At 40.3% G+C, this 21,794-nt stretch overlaps 2 protein-coding genes across 4 annotated transcripts; one reads left to right on the forward strand and one right to left on the reverse strand.

Moving 5' to 3' along the window:
* Positions 1–29: 29 nt before the first annotated feature.
* LOC134629029 (cytochrome P450 3A30-like) lies at positions 30–7,778 on the forward strand. Its single transcript, XM_063475916.1, has 14 exons — positions 30–129; positions 277–370; positions 490–542; positions 676–775; positions 2,866–2,979; positions 3,047–3,135; positions 3,309–3,451; positions 3,534–3,658; positions 3,999–4,074; positions 4,160–4,320; positions 4,429–4,496; positions 4,992–5,150; positions 5,791–5,953; positions 6,078–7,778. The coding sequence occupies exons 1-14, from the start codon at positions 59–61 to the stop codon at positions 6,183–6,185; spliced, it is 1,524 nt and encodes a 507-aa protein (XP_063331986.1). The 5' UTR covers positions 30–58; the 3' UTR covers positions 6,186–7,778.
* Positions 7,779–8,949: 1,171 nt separating this feature from the next.
* On the reverse strand, positions 8,950–21,133 carry LOC134628491 (cytochrome P450 3A30-like). 3 transcript variants are annotated; one of them, XM_063475179.1, is made up of 14 exons: positions 21,124–21,133; positions 15,830–15,899; positions 15,655–15,748; positions 15,115–15,167; positions 14,849–14,948; positions 14,642–14,755; positions 11,514–11,602; positions 11,253–11,401; positions 10,893–11,020; positions 10,740–10,806; positions 10,499–10,659; positions 9,421–9,647; positions 9,126–9,288; positions 8,950–9,045 (listed from the first exon to the last, which is right to left on the reverse strand). In XM_063475179.1, the coding sequence occupies exons 1-14, from the start codon at positions 21,131–21,133 to the stop codon at positions 8,968–8,970; spliced, it is 1,503 nt and encodes a 500-aa protein (XP_063331249.1). In that variant the 3' UTR covers positions 8,950–8,967. The 3 variants fall into 3 exon arrangements, with proteins under 3 accessions (XP_063331249.1, XP_063331251.1, XP_063331247.1); XM_063475181.1 differs by lacking the exon at positions 21,124–21,133 and having other exon boundaries at positions 15,830–15,900; XM_063475177.1 differs by lacking the exon at positions 21,124–21,133 and having other exon boundaries at positions 10,725–10,827; positions 15,830–15,897.
* Positions 21,134–21,794: the final 661 nt, after the last annotated feature.

Here is a 21,794-nt window from a genome sequence, read left to right on the forward strand (position 1 = left end):
CTCCTCCTCTCTGAGATCAGCTAGAGATTACTTCAGTTCAGCCGAGCAAGAGGGAGCCATGGGTTTTGTTCTTTTCTTCTCTTTACAAACATGGATACTGCTGATCACATTTATCTGCATATTTGTTATGTGAGTTAATGTTTACAATAAAACACGGTTTAGATTCAAGGTGGCAACAGCTGAATTGCTCAAGCTCAGACAAGCAAGTTAACAGTAAACAGTGTTTGAGTGAACCTGTGCACCTTCATGCTTTAACCCCTTTGATGTTCTGTCTAGGTACGGCCACTGGACCTTTGGTATATTTGAGAAGATGGGGATCCCGGGTCCAAAGCCAGTCATGTACTGGGGGACAATAGCCAGGCACAACCGTGTATGTAAATCCTTGTGATTGCTATTTGTAAAGATCGAATGATTTGTACCAAGTTCGAAAGGATACACTGAATAATGTATAACATATCTTAGTGATAAATATGCATTTGCTGTTAACAGGTTCACTACTTAGATGACTACGAATGTGCTCAAAAGTATGGGAGAATATGGGGGTGAGTTTGTAAAAATCTCCATATAAGAGCATGTGCATGTTTTTAATGGATCCAAAGCTCCTTCAGCAATTTAAAAATATTTTCCACTACAAATACCTCCTGAAATGCAGATGTGTTCTGTGTAAATGTCCAGTGTGTATGAGTTCAGGAAACCTATGTTGGCTGTGATGGATCCTGACATGCTGAAAACCATCCTGGTGAAGGAGTGCTTCACCTACTTTACCAACCGCAGGGTGAGAACACGAACATGAAATGAACACTGACTGAAACAAAACATCCAACAGTCTGTTATAGTAAAACTTCGTGGTAACTGGTAACCCTGGGATATGATTGTATTTTGTTTTTCCAATAAAATAAGTTACATTTTATGTATTTTCAAAACAATCAAATCATACTGCTGGAAATAAGAAATTGGAGAAAAAACGAGAAAACGTTCCCTCAGTAGCAACAAAAGCTGAAAACACTGAAAACAGTGTGAACATCCTCTGCTCACATAATTTCCATCCATGTTTCAGATAAACTCTATTCATGAATATGATAAATACCACTGCACTTGAATATGACATACAGTCAAGCTTTGCTCTTTCATCCCTTTTATCACTGGAAAAAACGTGACGTTTGACCCAAAGGTGGTTGAAACATGCTAACGTTAGTATGTGTACATACAACAGTAACACATCAAGCACGCTCACTTTCTTGTCTGACATGGCTCTTTAGCTTTTAAAATGATATAGTAACACTTAACATAGCATATGTTCAAAGATGTAACAACTTACACTACCAGTCAAAAGTTTGGACACACCTTCTCATTTAATGTTTTTTTTTATTTTTTTTTACTACATTCTACATTGTAGATATGAACTGAAGAAATCAGATATATGAAGCAAGATATATGGAGTTATGTAGCAAAGTCTTATATTTTAGATTCCTTAAAGTTGCCACCCTTTGCTTTGCGACAGCGCTGTCACAAAGCAATCCTTGGCCTTGTTTCAATGAGCTTCATGATGTGATCACCTGAAATGGTTTTCACTTCACAGGTGTCCCTTGTCAGCATTCATTTGTGGAAATTCTTGCCTTCTTAATGGGGTTGGGACCATCAGTTGTGTCATGTTGGTACACAGTTGACATCCCTATTTGACAACTGTTAGAATTCATATTATAGCAAGAACCAATCAGCTAAGTAAAGAGAAACGACAGTCCATCATTAAAAACTGAAGGTCAGTCCAGAACATTGCTAAAACTTTGAATGTGTTCCCAAGTGCAGTCGCAAAAAACATCAAGAACTATGATGAAACTGGCTCACATGAGGACCGCCCCAGCAGAGGAAGACCAAGAGTCCTCTCTACTGCTGAGGATAAAATCATCCGAGTCACCAGCCTCAGAAATCGCAAGTTAACAGCACCTCAGATTAGAGCCCAGATAAATGCCAGACGGAGTTCCAGTAGCAGACACATCTCTACATCAACTGTTCAGAGAACACTGCGAATAAGGTCTTTACGATCAAATAGCTGCTAAGAAACCACGACTAAGGAAAAGCAACAAACACAAGCGATTTGTTGGGCCAAGAATAACAAGGACATTAGACCAGTGGAAATCTGTGCTTTGGTCTGATGAGTCCAAATCTGAGATCTGTGGTTCCACCTGCCGTGTCTTTGTGCGACACTGAAAATTTGAACAGATGGTCTCTACATGAATGGTTCTCAGCGTGAAACATGGAGGAGGAGGTGTGATGGTACTGGTGCTTTGCTGGTAACAGTCTTGGGGATTCATTCGAAATTGAAGGCACACTGAACCAGCATGGCTACCACAGCATTCTGCAACAACGCGCCATCCCATCTGGCTTGCATTTAATTGGATCATCATTTATTTTTCAACAGGACAATGACCCCAAACACACCTCCAGGCTGTGTAAATCTATTTGACCAAGAAGGAGAGTGATGGCCTGGCCTCCACAGTCACCTGACCTAAACCCAGTCGAGATGGTTTGGGATGAGATGGACCTCAGAGTGAAGGCCAACAGGTGCTCAGCATCTCTGGGAACTCCTGCAAGACTGTTGGAAAACCATTTCAGGTGACGACCTCATGAAGCTCATTGAGAGAATGCCAAGAGTGTGCAAAGTAGTAATCAAAGGACATGCTGGCTACTTTGAAGAATCTAAAATATAAAACATGTTTTGAGGGGTTTTCTTTTGTTTACTATATAATTTCATACATGTTCATTCATAGTTTTGATTTACATCTGCAAATCCTTTGCCTTATCATTGTACAAGTATTTAAAGCTGTTTGATACACACGTGCAAACATATAACTACGGTCTCTCCAGAACTTTCGTCTGAACGGAGATCTCTATGACGCAGTGTCTCTAGCTGAGGATGATCAGTGGAGACGGATTCGTAACATCCTCTCTCCCTCCTTCACCTCTGGCCATCTAAAAGAAGTAAGTGGAGATATATGGAGGTTACAAAAGAGTATTATTTGTCTTCACTTCTTTTTCTCTGTTCAAGATGTTTAGCATCATGAAGCATCATTCGCACAAGCTGACAGACAGCCTGCAGTCCAAGGCGCACAATGATGAGGTCATTATTGTGAAAGAGTGAGTGATACCATCCAAGCTAAGTTTGTAAAACATTAAACCTCAGATTTTCCCCCAAGATGAAAAATAAACGTGTTAGCTAAAGGAACGTGTGGGCTGATTTTGAGGCTGTGTGGAGCAAACAGTTGAAGGCCTTGAATGTGCCACTGCTGAGTACAATGTGTGCTTTCCAGCTTCTTTGGACCCTACAGCATTGACGTGATGGCAAGCTGTATATTCAGTGTGGATTTTGACTCAATCAAAAACCCTTCAAATCCCTTCATCACCCACGCAAACCAGTTGTTTAAATTTCCCCTTCTTCTTTATATTTTTCAAGGTACTGCCTCTGTTTTGTTTTGTCTTATTATTAACAGATTTATTTGGTAGCCAAAGGTTTTAACCCATTTTTTCTTTTTCAGCATGCTTTCCAATTTTTCTTCCTCTTTTGGAGCGCTTGGGTGTCTCCTTGTTCCCCAAGTCTTCTACCGCTTTCTTAAAGTCAGTTGCGGAGAAGGTCAAAGCAGAACGCAACAGCTCGTCCCAGGTTTGAACAAACACAAGCTCAGTATCGTCATAAATACAATCTTCTCTCACAGCTCATCAAATGTTTAGCCACGATGAATTAAGTTGAGAAATCGCTAGCAGATGACTGAAACAATCTCACCTCATGATCTGTTTTGCATGTGTTAGTCACATCATGTGACCTTGATTGGTAAGAAATATCCAAATCTGTCTGACAACAAACCATCAACCTCCTGTGATCTCGACATAGTGTGCCACACATACAAAGAGAACACCAGAAAATGTCAGAGGTTTAAAAATTCCTAAAGAGTCTCCAATTATTGGCGCTAAACTATTCTATTTCCTGTGACCTGTTTTTGTAGACTTCAGATGATATGCTTCAGCATTTGATCAAGTGTCAGACAGCCAGTGAAAATGACAAAGAAAAGAAACATAAGGGTAAAACCATCACTACACGTAGAGTCTCTGTGGTCACATGTATGCACATCAGATGTCTCATGCCCTCTTCTGTTGTTCCTAACAGGTCTTACTGAACACGAGATCATTTCCCAAGTGACCATGTTTGTGTTTGCTGGCTACGAGACAAGTGCCATCGCTCTTATTTTCTTGGCTTACAGTTTGGCAAGAAATCCTGAAATCATGAAACGCCTTCAAAGTGAAATAGACTCCACTTTCCCAAACAAGGTAGAATCAAAGTTTCTGGTTATGGAGTTTTTTTCTTAATATTATTTGATGAAAACATTAAATCAGAGCTGTCTTTAACCGAAACTGTGATTTGTAACAACCTTATAGGGTCCAGTTGAGTACGAAGCTCTGATGCAGATGGAGTACCTGGATAGTGTGGTCAGTGAGTGTCTGAGGTAATGAGCTTTTACTTGTGCTAGCTGAAAGAAATACACCATGAGACCACATGGTGACATAGAGAGAGAAGTGAAAGGGTGGAGTTAGATGAAGGTGTGGTAATGGACAAAAAAAACTAAAAGAAAAAACCTGGGTATACCACAGGTCAGGGGAGCCATAGTGGAGATAGAGGCTCACAGAGGCTGTGATCCAAGCTGCACAGGCAACAGGCCTGTAGGAATGTACCACAGCCAATAGGACCTGAGTTACAGGCTGTGTAAATGTGTGATCTAAGACAGTCCAGCACATACTTGCAGGTTGTGAGAGGGTGTGCAAGCTGGGACATTGCACATGGATTGCACAAACACCAGCATACAATAATAATTAAAAAAAATTCCCACCTACTGAAAAAACAAATACTCATACCACATCAATCCAAATGCCAGTAGGAGTGCTTGTGATTGCATGCTTAGTGAAATACAGACATTTAAAAAGTATTCCCATTTTGTCAACAGGCTGTACCCCTCAATTCCACGTCTGGAACGAGTGGCTAAGGAAACTGTAAAAATCAGTGAAATCACAATCCCAAAGGGCATGCTTGTTATGGTTCCAGTCTACGCTCTGCACCATGACCCGGAGCTGTGGCCAGAGCCAGAGGAGTTCAAACCTGACAGGTAGTTAACAAATTATCTTAGCAAGTTAGCAATTTAGTTAGCAATTTATCTTATCGTTCTGAAGATAAGTAGCAACAATTCTGCAAAGCTACTTATCAGTTACTTAAGGCATGCCAACAAGGAATTTCCAAGTTCAGCCTTTCTCACTACTGGGGATTCTGAGGGATGTTGAGGGTTGTTTACTCATTCAGTCATTGACTGCCAAGATTAACCCTGTAAAACCTAAACCACTAAAACATCCACAGAAAGTTACATTTCAAACAACTCAGTTTATCTGAACCTTCTAAACAAATGTGTTAATTAATAAATAACAGTTTGCACATTTGTATCATAGTTTAATATCATTTTTGCTACATCTGGCATTTTTATGCAATTTCTTTCTCATAGTAGGCCTGTGTCAGGTTACTGAGGAAAAAATAAATCACACACAAAAACATGACAGGCTCGGCATTACAACATTAAGCATATTTTCTTTTGTAAATATCTTTGTATTATATTTTAAAGGACATGTTATTAGGGCAGCATTTAAACACTTGGTCTGTTATATAATTCTATTAATTAATTAAAAGCAGTCATAGCAGGCAGATAAAATTCATATAAATTGTGGGTATTTGACATATTTTTTCAATTTGTTTTACAGATTTAGTAAGAAAAACAAGCAGAACATCAACCCGTATACTTACCTTCCATTTGGGGCTGGGCCAAGGAGCTGCATGGGGACGCGATTTGCTCTGATGATGGTTAAACTGGCCATGGTGGAAGTTTTGCAGAACTTCAGCTTCTCAGTCTGCAAAGAAACAGAGGTGACTGTGTGTAAATTGCAAACTTAGCTTGACATAATTTCCTTCGTGCAATAAGACAGACAGAAAACAACATTTGCTGTCAAAAACTGATGTTTCTAATTTAGTGAATTTGTTCGTTCCTCAGATCCCCTTAGAGATGGATGTTGCAGGCTTTGTCTCTCCGGTTCGACCAATCAAACTAAAGCTGAAGATGCGTTCCATCAGCTCAGCAAATGTGGATCCATGTAACTAGAAGCACTCAGACAGATGATAAACTCAAATCAGATTCAAACTACAAGAATTTAATATGCAAGAAAAACTCTGAGTATGAAAATACCAATTTAATATATTTTATTAATGATCATCTACTCAGTTTTTGTCAGTTGGTTAGCATTTAAAAAAGCAGTAAATAATCACTAATCACTGTTTGATATGTCACATCATTAAGAAGTAATGACACAGAGTGCCTCACTAACATATAGAAAAAGGTGGAAGATTTAAACTACATAAATATTTGGAAAGAGACAACTTTTTAAAATAATTTTGTTTCTGTACATTACCACAATACATTTAAATGAAACAACTGAGATGCAGTTGAAGGTCAGACTTTCACCTTTAATTCAGTGGGTTGAACAAAAAGATTGTGTAAAAGTGTGAGGAACTAAAGTATACTTTAACACAATCCCATCATGTCAGGAGCTCAAAAGTAATTGGAACAATTAAATAAGTGAAAATATAATGTTCATTTCTAATACTTAGTTGAAAGCCCTTTGCTGGTAATGACAGCCTAAAGTCTTGAACTCATGTACGTCACCAGATGCTGGGTTTCCTCTTTTTTAATGCTCTGCCAGGCCTTTACTGCAGCGGCTTTCGGTTGCAGTTTATTTGTGGGCCTTTCTGTCTGAAGTGAAATGCTCAGTTTGGTTAAGATCGGGTGACTGACTTGGCCATTGAAGAATATTCCACTTCTCTGCTTTAATAAACTCCTGGGTTGCTTTGGCCGTATGTTTTGGGTCATTGTGTATGTGTATTATAAAAAGGCCACCAACTCAATTTGACTGCATTTAGCAATCTAGCCTTTCTGTTCTTGAGGCTTATGGTTAGCTTTACCTTGCAGTGAACACTCTGTATTTACTTTCATGCAGTCTTCTCTTTATGGTAGACTTGGATATCGATATGCCTACTCCCTGGAGAGTGTTGTTCACTTGCTGGTTGTTTTCAAGGGGTTTCTCTAGGAAATGATTCTGCGATTATCCACCACTGTTGGCTTCCGTTGATGTCCAGGTCTTTTGGTATTGCTGAGTTCATCAGTGCTTCCTTTGTTTCTCAGGATGTACCAAAGTGCAGATTTTGCCATTCCCAATACTGTAGGATTTGTCAGCTTCACAGCTTAAGGATGGCTTGTTTCACTTGCATGGAGAGTTCCTTTGATCTCATGTTGTCTCTTCACAGCAAAATCTTCCAAATGCAAGCAACACACCTCAAATCAACTCCAGACCTTTTATTTGTTTAATTGATAATGTCACCACAAAGGAATTGCCCACATCTGCTCATTAAATACTCTTTGAGTCAATTGTCCAAAACATACAAAATCACAGATCTATAATGAAAGGGTCATGGATGAAGGCTTAATTTAAAGGCTTTAATTTTACACGTTAAATTACTCTTTCGTTGGAAAGGTGATACATAAACATATTTGGGAGACGGCATCTTTTCCGTGTGAGAACTCTAAAAAAGCCGAGAGAGTGGGAGGAAGAGAGTGGGTGTGGATGCTGCTTATCTTCCTGAAGGAGCATTTTTCGTTTGTTTTATTCTTATTAACCCTGCTGTTCATTAATAAACTATTCTTGCAACAGACACAGCACGTCCTCCGTGGTTTTCTTTGAGTGCATTTTCCTAAGTCAACTAAACATAAGCTGACTGAGAGGCTCAGGCTTTCCAGCTCAAAGCTTTTGACACAACTTAAATGGATGACCAGAAGACACAAAGACACTTTTCCAGTGAATGAACACCCTTTTCTATTTAAATTCAAAAACTCAGGTATCTGAGCCAAAAGCCAAAATGACTGTAACATGATTACACGTAGACATGATCCACGAAATGAAGCTTATGCGTACATTCAATAAGTAAGCTCTGTAATAATCGGCAAATACATTAATTCCTAAATCTTCATAAATCATGTTCAAATCCTCCAAGTGATCTCTCCTTATTGAGCTGCTACAAAAAAGTGGTGGTGCTCCGAGAGGATATGAAAACAAAACACCCGAGAAGTGATGTGATGTTCGTAATCAGCTCTTTGGAGAATTAAATGGTATAATGCAACATAATACTGTAAAACTTTATGATAATCATGGTGTATTTTAGTTACAGTGGGATGGATATAACACTGCAATTCAAGAGCTTAATCAAGACAGAGAAATATGATTGTGCATTTTTCAGATTTTATAGATTTCAGCTATTTCCAGGATCCCGTAACCTCTTATCTTGTTCATATACAACTTTGCATTTCCTCCTCTCACCCCAAACCGATCTAGCCAATGGCACCCCTCCATGAGCTTGGAGGTTTCCACTTGTTAAAAGGGAGTTTTTCCTTCCCACTGTCACCAAGTGCTTGCTTGTCTGATTATTGGGATTTTCCCCTTTTAAGTGATTATTGTTGTAATTTGGCGATATATGACTAAAACTGAATTGAAGTGAATTGTTGATTCATGCTTTAGACAAAAATAGAAATTGCTGATTATTTATTCAGTATATTGTCATAAACTCTTTGCCCATACTAAACAATGACCGTCCACATGGGCCAAATGCCTGACTGCCACGTTTTTGTCTTTACTGGATCTATGTTAACGCTTTAAAGCCTAAACCATGAAATAATTGCCAGAAAATTCATAAAAGAAATTAAATAGAGTGTTTAGTGTACCTTCAGACAAAATAAGGTAGTACAGGTAGGTAGTACAAAAACTGACATGGTGTTTATGTACACAAGAAACATCAAGATTAAAATGAAGAAAAGTCATCTCCTTAGACGAGGAAGGTTAAGAACGTGGCACCAGCTTCAGTTTGATTGGTCGTTTTGGCTGTAGCAGACCCTGGATGTCCAGCTCAATGGGGATCTGCAGAGAAGTGGCACGTAGAATAAATGATAATAACACACAAAACTAACAGTCAGAGTGAAGTTGATCTGGGCTCTCACCTCGGTCTCCTTACACACAGAGAAGCTGTACCTCTGGAGGATCTCCACTATTGCAAGTTTCATCACAACCAGAGCAAATCGCATCCCAATGCAGTTCCTGGGGCCTGCTCCAAAAGGCATGTAGATGTACGGATCAATTGTCTCCTTGTTTTCCTTGCTGAACCTGAGAACACACACACACACACATACACACACACACACACACACACAATATATTAACAACAGAAATGGGGTGATGTCCCACAGAGCTTCATTCTGCTTTGTCACATCAGACACGTGTGAATCCTTTCCGTACCTCTCAGGTTTGAATTTCTCTGGTTCAGGCCAAATCTCGGGGTCCCGGTGCATCGGCCAGGTGGGGACCATGACAACCATACCTTTTGGAATCACAAAGCCATTTATCTCCACACTGGCCTTGGCCACACGTTCCAAACGTGAAGCAATGGGGAACAATCGGAGAGACTCATTGACGACACAGTCGAGATACTCCATCTGCATTAGTTCCTGGTACTGGATGGGAGCCTGAACACAAGCACATAAACATGACTGATGATAGAGACATATTAAGAGAAGCAGAACCCAGTGCTGATTTTATATATGACTACAATATATGAAATAATATAATGTCAGGGATCTGTGTGCGGGCAGGCGGAGAGGAGGATCCAAGTGCAGGACTCTGACACTGAACTGTAACTCAAAAACCTCAGCTTTATTTGCTGGTACGAAAACAAAACATGAAGTGAACACTGAACATGGAGAACCGAAACACACAGGCATAAACTGATGGTACGACGCGACACCGAGTACGGGAAAACACAGGGCTTATATACACAGGGTAGTAATGAAGGAATCGGCAACAGAAGGGAGACAGCTGGGAGAGATCAGGGCTAATGAGACAGGGGGAACAAAGCTGCACACACTAACATAAGACAAAGACTTTCACAATAAAACAGGAAACATGAATCACTACTCAGAGACACGGACTCAACACAGAGTGACAGACAGAAAATGACACATGGAACTGAACTATAAGTGAAACCACAATTCCTAAAACATGGATAACAGAAACATGAAACTCTCATCATCATCATCATCATCATCATCATCATAACAAGAGAATGAGAAAACAATCCAAAACACCAAGATAACTGAAACACAAAGTACCAGAGAAACATAAAGAATAACCCATGATGCAAAAGTAAACCAAAACATAATAAACTCAAAATACTGGGTCCAACGGACCCAGAACCGTGACATATAATCACCATAACACAATATTATTATAACACATTATATCTACTGTATGATTTACTTTAGTTTAGTTATGCTAGAAAGAAATATATTGTCTTATATTAAGAATTCTGTGTTGTTACCTTGTTTGGGAAGGTTGCATCCACCTCCTCCTGCAGCTTTTTCATCACCTGAGGGTTTGTTGCCAAATTGTAAGACAAGAAAGTGAGAGAGCTGCTGGTCGTTTCGTAGCCAGCAAAGAGGAAAGTCATCGCTTGAGAAAGGATCTCATGATCTGTCAGACCTGAGGAGATAGAAGGGATATACACGTTAGAACAGCTTTAAGCTGGTTTTTCCATGTGTGGAGACGTGTCTGTGTATCACCTTTATCCTGTTTGGAATTATTATTTTGCTGAGAGTCGATCATTAGCTGGAGGAAGTCCACTCGAGTCTGGAAGTCAACAAACACAGTCTGAGAACAGCTGTGATCTTATGTCAGAACAGGTTATTGGTACAAACACAAACTCACAGCCGTACCTTTTGCTTGCTGGTCTCTCGATCAGTCTTGATCTTCTGTAATGCAGCGTAAAAGAAGTCTGTCACAGATGTAGGGAAAAAGGAAAACTCCAATTTTTCCAATATGGGAATCATGAAGGGAAAGACGGCTGAAATTAAACAAACAAGAGGACATTTATTAATGGAAGATGAAGGACAGCAGCTGCATTGATGGACATGTTGTAGTGGTGCCCAGTTTGATCCCAGGAGAAGACACAAACCCTTTAGACTGCACCAGGAAAAAATCTGCCAAAGCAAACATGCAGCGCTACAAGCCAAGGTAAACACTTGTTGAATAACGGGAGCAGTAAGTAGCTTCATGTATCAAAATGAATATTTTACCAATAGTGAGGACGATGGGGCTGAAAGGGTCAAATTTCAGCATCTTTTTGATGTTAGTGACAAAAGGATCTGAGGGGTTGTTGAGAGAGTCGATGTCCACACTGAAGGCGGTGCTGGTTACCACATCCATACTGTAGGGTCCGAAAAACCTGCAAAACCACACAAACACATCAAACATGACCTTTATTATTGCAGACTTAGAAGAGGTGAATCTGCACTTTTTCTGATGTATTTAAATGAATACAGTATGAGAGATCTCACTCTTTCAGCTCTAGAGGTTCATTTTTATCTGCTTTCTTTTTCATGCTGCTGATCAGGACAGCTGAATGCTGCTTCATGATGTCAAACATCTGAGGCACAAACAGACCAAAAAACAACAATGTCAAAAATGTTGAAACCAGATGCAATTACAACAGCACAGAGTATATATTGGGACTTCGAGGCCATACTCGGCACAGATGTTTCTGAATACTATGCCGCCGACTTGGTTATGGCGTTCCATGTATGCCTTGCCTGCTAGCATCTTGCACCCTGCTGTTATGAGCTGGATTGTCTCAGGAGCATCTTTACACAGCCTGCACCTGGGGCCTTGCCTGGTGTGATAGACCCCAGCCTCTATGGATCTTGTACTCAGAGCTTGTTCCTGTGCTGCCATGATTAGTGCCTCTGTGCTGTCTTTCAGTCCAGCTTTGTCCAGCCACTGGTAGGACTTCTGGATGTCAGCCACCTCTGCTATCTGCAGGTGGTACATACCACGCAGGGGCCTGTCCTTCCATGATGGTTCCTCATCTTCCTCCTCTTTCTCAGGTTTCTGCTGCCTGAGGTATTCACTGAGCACACGGTCAGTTGGGGCCATCTTCCTGATGTATTCATGGCTGTTCATTGTCTCATCCTGGACTGTGGTACTGACACTCACCAGTTCCCAGCCTCCTTCCTTCTGCTTAGCGTACAGCCTCAGGTTGCCCGACTTGTGGTGAAACCCTCCATGCGTGGTAAGGAACTTCTTTGGCTTGATGTCAGTGGCTTCTATCTGCTCTTTTGGCCAGCTTATTATCCCAGCAGGGTACCTGATCACGGCCAGGACATAGGTGTTGATGGCTCGGATCTTGTTCTTTCCATTCAGCTGACTCCTCAGGACTTGCCTGATCCTCTGCAGGTACTTGGTGGTTGCAGCTTTTCTAGCAGCCTCTTCATGATTCCCATTTGCCTGTGGGATCCCCAGGTACTTGTAACTGTGCTCTATGTCTGCAATGTTGCCTTCAGGTAGTTTGATACCCTCAGTTCTGACTACCTTCCCTCTCTTCATTACCATCCGACTACACTTCTCCAGTCCGAACGACATTCCGATATCATTGCTGTATATCCTGGTGGTGTGGATCAGTGAGTCGATGTCTCGTTCACTCTTGGCATACAGCTTGATGTCATCCATGTACAGGAGGTGGCTGACAATCAGTGTTGGTCAAGTTACTTGAAAAAAGTAATCAGTAACTAATTACTGATTACTTCCCCCAAAAAGTAATCCCATTACTTTACTGATTACTTATTTTCAAAAGTAATTAATTACTTAGTTACTTTTTAAAAACATGATTTACAACCTGAATAGGTGATACAGCAATAGATCTTTCAGCCCAATTCTACTTTTTCTGCATAATCCATCATACAAAATGTAATCAAATGGAAAAGTCTCTTTTTAAAACTTTTTTTATTAGTTTTAATCTTTTAACTTTATGCATCAAGCAAAAATTTAATTATATGCAACATTCTCTGACTGGAAGAAATTTGTTTAACATTTAAACCTATTTTCTGCACATTCCAGCACATAAAATAAAATATTTTTTTGTGTTTACACTCACTCTTTCAAATAGATGCAAGTAAAACACAGCAGAAATAAATAAAATCAAAGACTAGCGGTCCTGTTGCTCTATTTTCACCTGTAAAGCAGGAGTGGGGTAGGCGGAGGTTTGCCCTGGTGCAGGTGTGCCGCAGCGGTCAGTTGAAGAATCCGCGAGTTTCTGTGTGAATTTCCCATTACGTCGTAGCGCACTCCCGGTGCTTGCTTGGAAGTTTAGGGGTTATTTTCACTGTAAAAAGAAGTTTTCTTCCACGCACAACGGACGCTAATGTTTTTGTCACTTTTTATGGAATCAAACTCAAAGTAAGGTCAGTACTTCCACGCTTTAAACGCTGCATGCTCATACTCTCTCCCGCACTCGATATATTATCCATTGTTGATCTGCACACAGCTGTTGTCACGAACGTCACACTCGCTTACGTCACTGTCATGAGACATTCTTGCAAAAAAATCACGGTTTTAGTAACGCAGTAACGCAGCGTTCCTACGGGAAAGTAACGGTAATCTAATTACCGTTTTTGCAATAGTAATCCCTTACTTTACTCGTTACTTGAAAAAAGTAATCGGATTACAGTAACACGTTACTGCCCATCTCTGCTGACAACTGCTCCATTCTGTAGTCAGTATCCGTAGCCAGTCTTGTTAATGATCTCACTGAGGGGGTTCAGACCTTTGCAGAATAGCAGTGGGGACAGAGCATCTCCTTTGTAGATCCTGCACTTGATGGTGACTTGTGCTATGGGCTTGAAGTTGGCCTCTAGTGTTGCACACTACATCCCCATTGAGTTCCTGGTGAACGCTCTTAGGGTCCTGTTGATGTTGTATAGTTTTAGGCATTCCAGGATCCAGGTGTGGGGCACTGAGTCATATGCCTTCTTGTAATCAATCCAGGCACTGCACAGGTTGGTCAGCCTAGTCTTGCACGATTCTTGATGAAGAAGGTGCCTAAGAAGCACAACAAGCTGCCCATACCTGAGGCCTTGCAAACTGCCAAGTAAAGGCTCATAGCCTTGGTTAGTGCCTTGAAGAGGTACACCAGAGACAGAAGGCAGGAGACTAAATCAGCTGTAATCCACTGAGCCATTCAAGGTGTACTCTTGGCAAGGGAACAATATGAGAACAGCCTCACCAAGGCTGGGGATGGAGCAATACTGGAAGAGCATATAGTACTTTCAAGTACTTTCAATCTACAGAGATCTACAGAGATATGCAGACTATACAGTATATTTATGTTACTTAATTTTTATCCACCACGTGAGGGAGTATTATTGACAGCATTATGTTATGCATTATGATAATGACAATAAAGAGACTTGAATCTTGATGCTATGTTTACCTTTTTTGGGCTTTTAAATCACTTAAAAAATGAAGAGGAAATGACTCTTTTTGGTAACAAGTCAAAGAGTGAGACTGTGGAGACTCAAAAGCAGGCGAGAATCTAGTTTCAGGTTAAGTGAATGCTTTTTGCTTTTTGCTTCTTTTGTTTTTCAGCATGCAAAAAAAGCCAGAGAAGGCAGAGAGTGGGAGACAGATGTACCTCTTTTAGTCTCCCAGAGGTGAAGGAGGGAGAAAGGACGCTGCGGATCCTCCTCCACTGATCATCCTCTGCAACTGTCACAGCATCCTGCAGCGGCCCATTCAGACGGAAATTCTGTAATAACATTCAAAGCAGCTTGTGATGAGGACAGAAGGTCAAATTTTTTTAAAAAAGAGACTGATTGAGTCGTATATTGTACTTACTAACCCTGCGGTTTGTGAAGAAAGAGTAACACTCCTTTATCAGGATAGTTTTTATCATAGCAGGATCAGTGATACACAACACGGGCTGACGGCCATCAAAAATGCTGCGTACCATGACAGTAGAAGAAACAAGAAATAAAACAACTGAACATGTGAACAAGTGAAAGTAATACATTTTTCATGCTTTCACTTTCACTTTCACACAGGTCTGCATGATTATTATTTACATCCATAGAAAAGCAGTCATGTACTATAGACAACACAACTTACCCCCACATTTTCCCATATTTCTTATGACACTCTTCATCAAAGTTAAAAAATCCCTGGAAATGAGAACGAAATATACAGATGATTAATGAAACTTACCAAAAACACAGGTCACATTTAACAAAGTAGAGACATTTCAGGCATAATAGCATCAGTGATGTTAACTTCTAATGATACTGAAGTAACGTTGTGAGGTTTTCTACTTCCTGAGTTAACTAGTTAATCCAGATGTCTCAGTGGCTTTAATCAAAAGTCCGTCACAAGCTACTCAGATATTATTGCTTAAGAGTGGTTGTTGTTGTTTACAGCAGCCAGTTTGCATGTTTCAAGCCATACAAATGTGTTTGACAATGGGTGCCTAACATTTAGAGGTGTCAGGGTGAAAGGGTCTTTCATAACCTGAAAATAACTGTACAAAACAACAGCTAAATTAAAAAAACAAAAAAACTACACTATTCAAATATGATTGTAGTTGAAAAACCAATGAGCTATTGGAAGACGCTATCCTCGATGTATACAGTGTAGGCTGGTATCGTAACCCACCTTTCTATATGCCAACATGGTGCCAAAAAATGGGATAGGTGAGGGCCCAGGGACGCCTAATCTCTTAAATGTCCCATAGGTCCAGCAGGAATACCTGGAACAGGTGTAAGACATTTAAAAAAGCAGCACAAATGGTACAAATACCTGAACACATCCAGTATTCTTTAAAACTTACACAAACAGCAGCGTGACGAGGGCAGCCAGCAGGGTCCATGTCTCTGCGGACAAGAAGAAGTACCCCATGTCTGCAACGTTCCTCTCTTCTCTCAGCGATTACACAAACCTTCGTGACGAGAGGCTTTTGTCTCCTGCTGCACATACCTGTTCTGTGAGTAAGGAAGGGGCGTTGGAGCTGATCCAATGGCAGGAGGAAGCATAAATAACAGAGACAGAGCTCGAGGAGCATTTACTGTTTAACAATTAGTTTTATTAGCTCTGCCACGTGTAGTACTGCAGTCTTCATTATTCGTTATTGTACAGCTTAGATTCAAAAAGAAAAACAACACAGATGCTGAGCTTTGATTAGCATATTGGTTTTTCTTCTCCTACACAAGAACTGAATGTTTCCATGTTGTAGTTTCTTGAATAAGTGTACAATTCAGCACGCTATCAGTCAGACTGTTTTATGTATACATGCTTAATTCCATACTGTGCTCACAGAAAAGCATGTCCAGACGTGCTCGGTGCTTTCTGTTGGTGATAGAAAATGCTTTCACTGCTTCTTTCCAGTATGTGCTCACAGCACAGAAAGAGGAAAGAGGCTGGAGGGTTTTCTTATTCTTACCAAGGGTAGGTGCACAGTTTTGCTAAACCAGTGACAAAGATACTTCTGAGCCCCTGAAACAAGAGCCAGGAAGTGGTTACAGGAAGAGGGTGATAGATTGTCTGAAGCAGTTAGAAAAAGACGATGCTATTGACCTGACCTCATACCAGAGGCTACATAGAGGAAGCTACGCCAAGTCTGTATGGTTTACTGAAGATACATAAACAGGGTGTACCTTTAAAACCAACTGTCTGTATGTATGGTCACCTATAACATTTCAAAGCTGTTGGCTTTAATCCTCAACCTGTTGGTGGGCAGCTCTGAACATCACATCAAGAACACCTTGGTATTTGTTGAGATAGTGAAAGATGTCATTATGGAGGCAGATGAAACCATGGTCTCGTACGATGTTACATCTCTCTTCACTTGCGTCCCAGTCACTGAAGTGTTGGAGGTAGTTCATAATAGATTACAGGATGACCCCAACCTCAGCAACAGGACCACTCTCAGCACCGACCAAGTGTGTTTGCTTTTGGAACTGTGTCTTAATTTCACCTGTTTCACATACAAGGGTCAGTTCTACAGGCAGAAACATGGGTGTGCCATGGGCTCCCCAGTTTCACCCATCGTGGCCAATTTGTACATGGAAGAAGTGGAAAAGAGGGCTTTGCTATCCTACCCTGGAACACCACCAAGTGACTGGTTCAGGTATGTGGATGACACCTGGGTGAAAATCAAATCTCAGGAGGTACCACAATCCACGGATCACATTAACTCGGTGGACCGACACATCAAATTCACCAGGGAGGTTATGAAAAGTGGCAGGTTAGCCTTCTTAGACTGTGAGATTTCCATCAGTAATGGGGGACATCTAAAAGCTGACGTGTACCGTAAACCTACTCATGCGGATCAGTATTTAAGGTTTGACTCTCATCATCCACTGGAGCACAAACTGGGTGTCATCAGGACGCTACAACACAGAGCGAACACCATCCCCACTGACACAGCAGCCAGGGAAGCAGAAGAACAGCACATCAAGAAGGCCCTGAGTAAATGTGGTTATCCCAGCTGGACTTTTGTCAAAGCTGGGAAGGCACCTAAAGAAAGCTCCAGCCGATCCAGGAGTGAAGGACAACCGCTGCCCAAGCGAAAACCTGTAGTGATCCCGTACGTGTCAGGAGTATCCGAACAGTTGAGACGCATTTTTTCTAAACACCAGGTCTCTGTGGCTTTTAAACCCCAAAACACGCTGCGCCAACAATTCACCACACCCCAAGGATCAGGTCCCCCAACACAAACAGATTAAGGGGGCCTAAGGGTACATCTTTCACCCTCTTACAATGCTGTGATTGCAGCCATTCCCCAAATCTCTGTAAATGGTACTCATGGCCATTGATCACTTGTCATCACAGCATCATTAAGCGATTCACAGCAGCCAGCACAGTTCATCACTGCATCTACAAATCCACATTAGAAATTCCTATGGAAAACAAACAAAAACAAGAAAGAAATGCTGCTCCTGGGGGTTGCAAATCATAGATGCCACATTTTTGCATAGTATTTTTATCCTTTGCCCCACATTTTGTTGTGTTGACAAAAGTCAACACAAGTCTCAAAACGAACATTTTGCATGAGAACAGATACACCAATACAGAGCAATCCTGTAAAACAATTTAAAACAAGAAGCGCTCCCACAGCACAAACCTCCACCGAGGCAGCTCACTCTCTGGACAGTATATAGTTTTAAAGAAATAGCATTTTACTGCCTGTATATTCATATTGTTTTCTTTGTTATTTTTAAACACACTTTAAGAATTTTTTAGTGCAATAAAAATCAGATAAGGCTAGGATGATAGATGTTTAGTTTGATTACACAAACATTATGTAGGTCGAAAGGATAACAGGTATCGATTTGGGAATTACTTTATGTGAATGGCTTAAGATTATTACATAATATTATACTCAGTATATTTCTAACTAGGCAGCTCTTGACAGTACTTTCTTTAAAGCCATATTTTAGACATTTTAGAGTCATCTCGAAATAAAGGCAAATGTGAATGTAAAAGTGAGGTCAGACGATATTTGGATGCAAACTATAATGTGATATTTACAATCCCAATGTACCAGGATCATTTTCTAAATGTTGCCAATACAAAGACAGGCGGAACAATTTTAAGCAGTTTTAAAGATAAAAAAAACATTTTATGAAAGTTTGACCTCAGAAGAGGTCAGAGGTACAAAGTAATGTGATATTTAGAATCCTCATATATTATCCCCTATATGCACCTATATGTTGCCAATACAAACAACTGCAGTAAGTAACACGGCACTGCCTGTGTGGCTTTATTATGTACAGTATTATACAGTAAAGTGATACTGTGCATTACATCAAAAGATCTGGTTTTATATTGAAGATGATAATAACTTGTCCAATTAAAACAAAGTCTAAATCCAAATCTAGAGCCTTATTAATAAAATGGCTGATGGCTATATGATGGTGTACAGAGACAAAATGAACAAATTAACAAAACCCCCCACTATTGTTAAAAAAAATGCACCAAACTGGATACTATCTGAAAACCAATGCATGGAAGAACAAAATCAAATCAAACGCAGTACCCAGTCATGTTGTAATGTACAGGCTCTTTCATTTTCACCCCTTACAACAGAACATGCTTACGTGAGCCTACATGTTGTGTAACAGGTGGTTTAACCTCCCAGGACCTGGCGTCCACATATATGGACATCACATTTTGGGTTATTTGTTAAAGAACAACAAAATAAACTATCATAGCTACGCAGATGACACACAAATATATATCACAATGTCACCAGGAGACCGAGGCCCTGTACAGGCTCTTGGTAAATGCATTGAGGAAATTAATGACTGGTTGTGCCACAATTTTCTCCAGCTAAACAAAAACAAAACTGAAGTAATAGTCTTTGGTGCCAAAGAAAAACGATTACAGGTCACCAGAGAACTTCAATCTATACACCTAAAAACCACCAACCAGGCGAGAAATTTGGGTGTAGTGATGGATGCAGACCTAAACTTAGAAAAACACATTAAGACAATAACAAAATCGGCTTACTATCACCTCAAGAATATTTCAAGGATAAAAGATCTGATGTCTCAACAGGACCTGGAAAAACTAGTCCATGCATTCATCTTTAGTAGGCTTGATTACTGTAACAGCATCTTTACAGGTCTACCTAAAAAATCAGTCAGACAACTACAGCTCATTCAGAACTCTGCTGCTAGAGTCCTCACTAAGACCAAAAAAGTGGACCACATCAGTCCAGCTCTGAGGTCTTTACACTGGCTGCCTGTCCGTCAGAGGATAGACTTTAAAGTTCTGATGCTGGTTTATAAAGCTCTGAATGGTTTAGGACCAAAATACATCAGTGACCTCCTGACCCAGTATGAACCTTCCAGATCCCTCAGGTCATCTGGATCCGGTTTTTTATCAGTTCCCAGAGTCAGAACCAGACACGGAGAAGCTGCATTCAGCTTTTATGCTCCATATATCTGGAACAAACTCCCAGAAAGCCTCAGATCAGCTGAAACACTCAGTTTATTTAAATCCAGGTTGAAGACTCACCTGTTCTCAGCTGCTTTTGAATAAAGCACCAAATCCACACTTTTAAGCTTAAATTTCAAAACTTACATTTTAACTACTGACTTTATCTACTGTTCTGATTTTATCTACTGTTCTGATTTTATCTACTGTTCTGATTTTATCTACTGTTTTGATTTTTGATTTTAAATACTGTTTTGTTTGTTTGTTTGTTTGTTTGTTTGTTTGCTTGTCTTAATCAATTTTAAATCGTGCTTTTTATTTGTTTTTGTTTTTAATGTCTCTGTAAAGCACTTTGAATCACCTTGTTGTTGAATTGTGCTATATAAATAAACTTGCCTTGCCTTGCCTTGCCTTATTTAGACCAAAATACTTAATTTTGCTCTACAAGGGCCTGATAATGTCCACTTACGAGGACATTATACTGCTACTGTTCTATCAAATTTTTAAATGAATATCCTCATATTTGGCTCTCATTTTTCTTAGAAACAAAAATCAGGTAAAAAAAAATAAAAAAAATTGGTAATTCTTTGTTTTTACAGGTTAATGTCTCCTGGTCTTAGAAGGTTAAGGTGAATTTTACTAGAAGAGTGCTTCCTTGCTTAAATAAAATCCTGAAAACATGTAGAAGACAAGCCCAGACAGATGCAATAATTGCTGATTTAACTCTAATACAGAGCCTTGCTGACATGCTAACACAGATAAGCACAAACATGAGACTCCACGTTCGCATGAAGGCAGGTGTAAAGGTAAACCAGGTGAAAAGGTACCTGGAGCTCCAACAGAGGGAAAGGTTACTGTTGGTGATGAGCAGTAATCAGTGTTCTTCCTGATGTTTGAGTCTGTCCTGTCCTGCGTATTTTTTGCTAAATGTAAATAAAACGTTATCGTGTAACCCTTTCACACAGTCTTTATAGCTCAGACATTTTCAGTAACACAGTGTAAACACAGTCCCTGTGAACATGAACGAAAAACTTTTGCCACACATTCGGTCGTTGCGCAAACAGCTGGCAGAGTCACAGCTGATGCCATAAATGGATAGCATGAGCTCCGATCCTGAGCCAAGGTCAGAGTGTTAAGCTCCATTTAAAAATCACCTCTCAGACGCACCCAATGACTTTAATACACAACTCTTCATCATATTTTATGTTTCAGAGTTCACAGTCTCTCGCTTGGAACTGAGTCACTTTAACTCTTTTCATCTTTTCATATCCCAGACTTTAAAATATAATTTAAAAAATTTACATTTCAAAGTCTTTCTATGACTAGAGGCCAGCTATTTGATCCAGCTCAACAACAAGTTGTGATCAGTTGACAGTTCTGCTCCTCTCTTCACAAGAGTGTCCAAGATATACGGCGATTACACGATTCAATTACAAAATCAGTCATTAACCTCAGAGATTAGGCTACCTGGTGTTAGGTCCACGTATGGACACCTTTATGCTCAGACTTGGTGCTCATTATGGACAAACTGTGGTTAGCACTGAAGTTCAGAAACAGAACCTCACTTGGGTTCAGACTGGGCACACTGTTCCTCCCAATCAAACCACTCAAGTTTCACTGTCATTCCAAAAAAGAGATGTTTTTGTATCCAGCAATGGAGTCACTGCCCAGGGCACGTCCCAGCTTGAGTCCAACCCTGTTCAGAACTCAAGCTGACAATTGAACCAAGGCCCACAACACCTGGTTTCTCCTAACCTCATACACTAGCTCAGGTTAGTGAGTTAAGTGACACTATGTCCCTGAAGCCAGTTTGGGAAACCTGTGATCTGACTGCTGCACAATCTACATTGGATCAA

The sequence above is a fragment of the Pelmatolapia mariae genome, linkage group LG6, assembly GCF_036321145.2.
Source record: "Pelmatolapia mariae isolate MD_Pm_ZW linkage group LG6, Pm_UMD_F_2, whole genome shotgun sequence".
Classification (NCBI taxonomy): domain Eukaryota; kingdom Metazoa; phylum Chordata; class Actinopteri; order Cichliformes; family Cichlidae; genus Pelmatolapia; species Pelmatolapia mariae.

Bases quoted from the DNA above. Each gene is read 5' to 3' on its own strand.
- LOC134629029 (XM_063475916.1), top strand. From the start codon at position 59: ATGGGTTTTGTTCTTTTCTTCTCTTTACAAACATGGATACTGCTGATC. The intron at 2,980-3,046 runs GTAAGTGGAGAT...TCTCTGTTCAAG, and splicing joins CCTCTGGCCATCTAAAAGAA to ATGTTTAGCATCATGAAGCA. The intron at 4,321-4,428 runs GTAGAATCAAAG...ACAACCTTATAG, and splicing joins ACTCCACTTTCCCAAACAAG to GGTCCAGTTGAGTACGAAGC.
- LOC134628491 (XM_063475177.1), bottom strand. From the start codon at position 15,897: ATGGGGTACTTCTTCTTGTCCGCAGAGACATGGACCCTGCTGGCTGCC. The intron at 11,603-14,641 runs GTACATCTGTCT...TTTGTGCCTCAG, and splicing joins CCTCTGGGAGACTAAAAGAG to ATGTTTGACATCATGAAGCA. The intron at 9,289-9,420 runs GTACGGAAAGGA...GTGTGTTCTCAG, and splicing joins GAGAAATTCAAACCTGAGAG to GTTCAGCAAGGAAAACAAGG.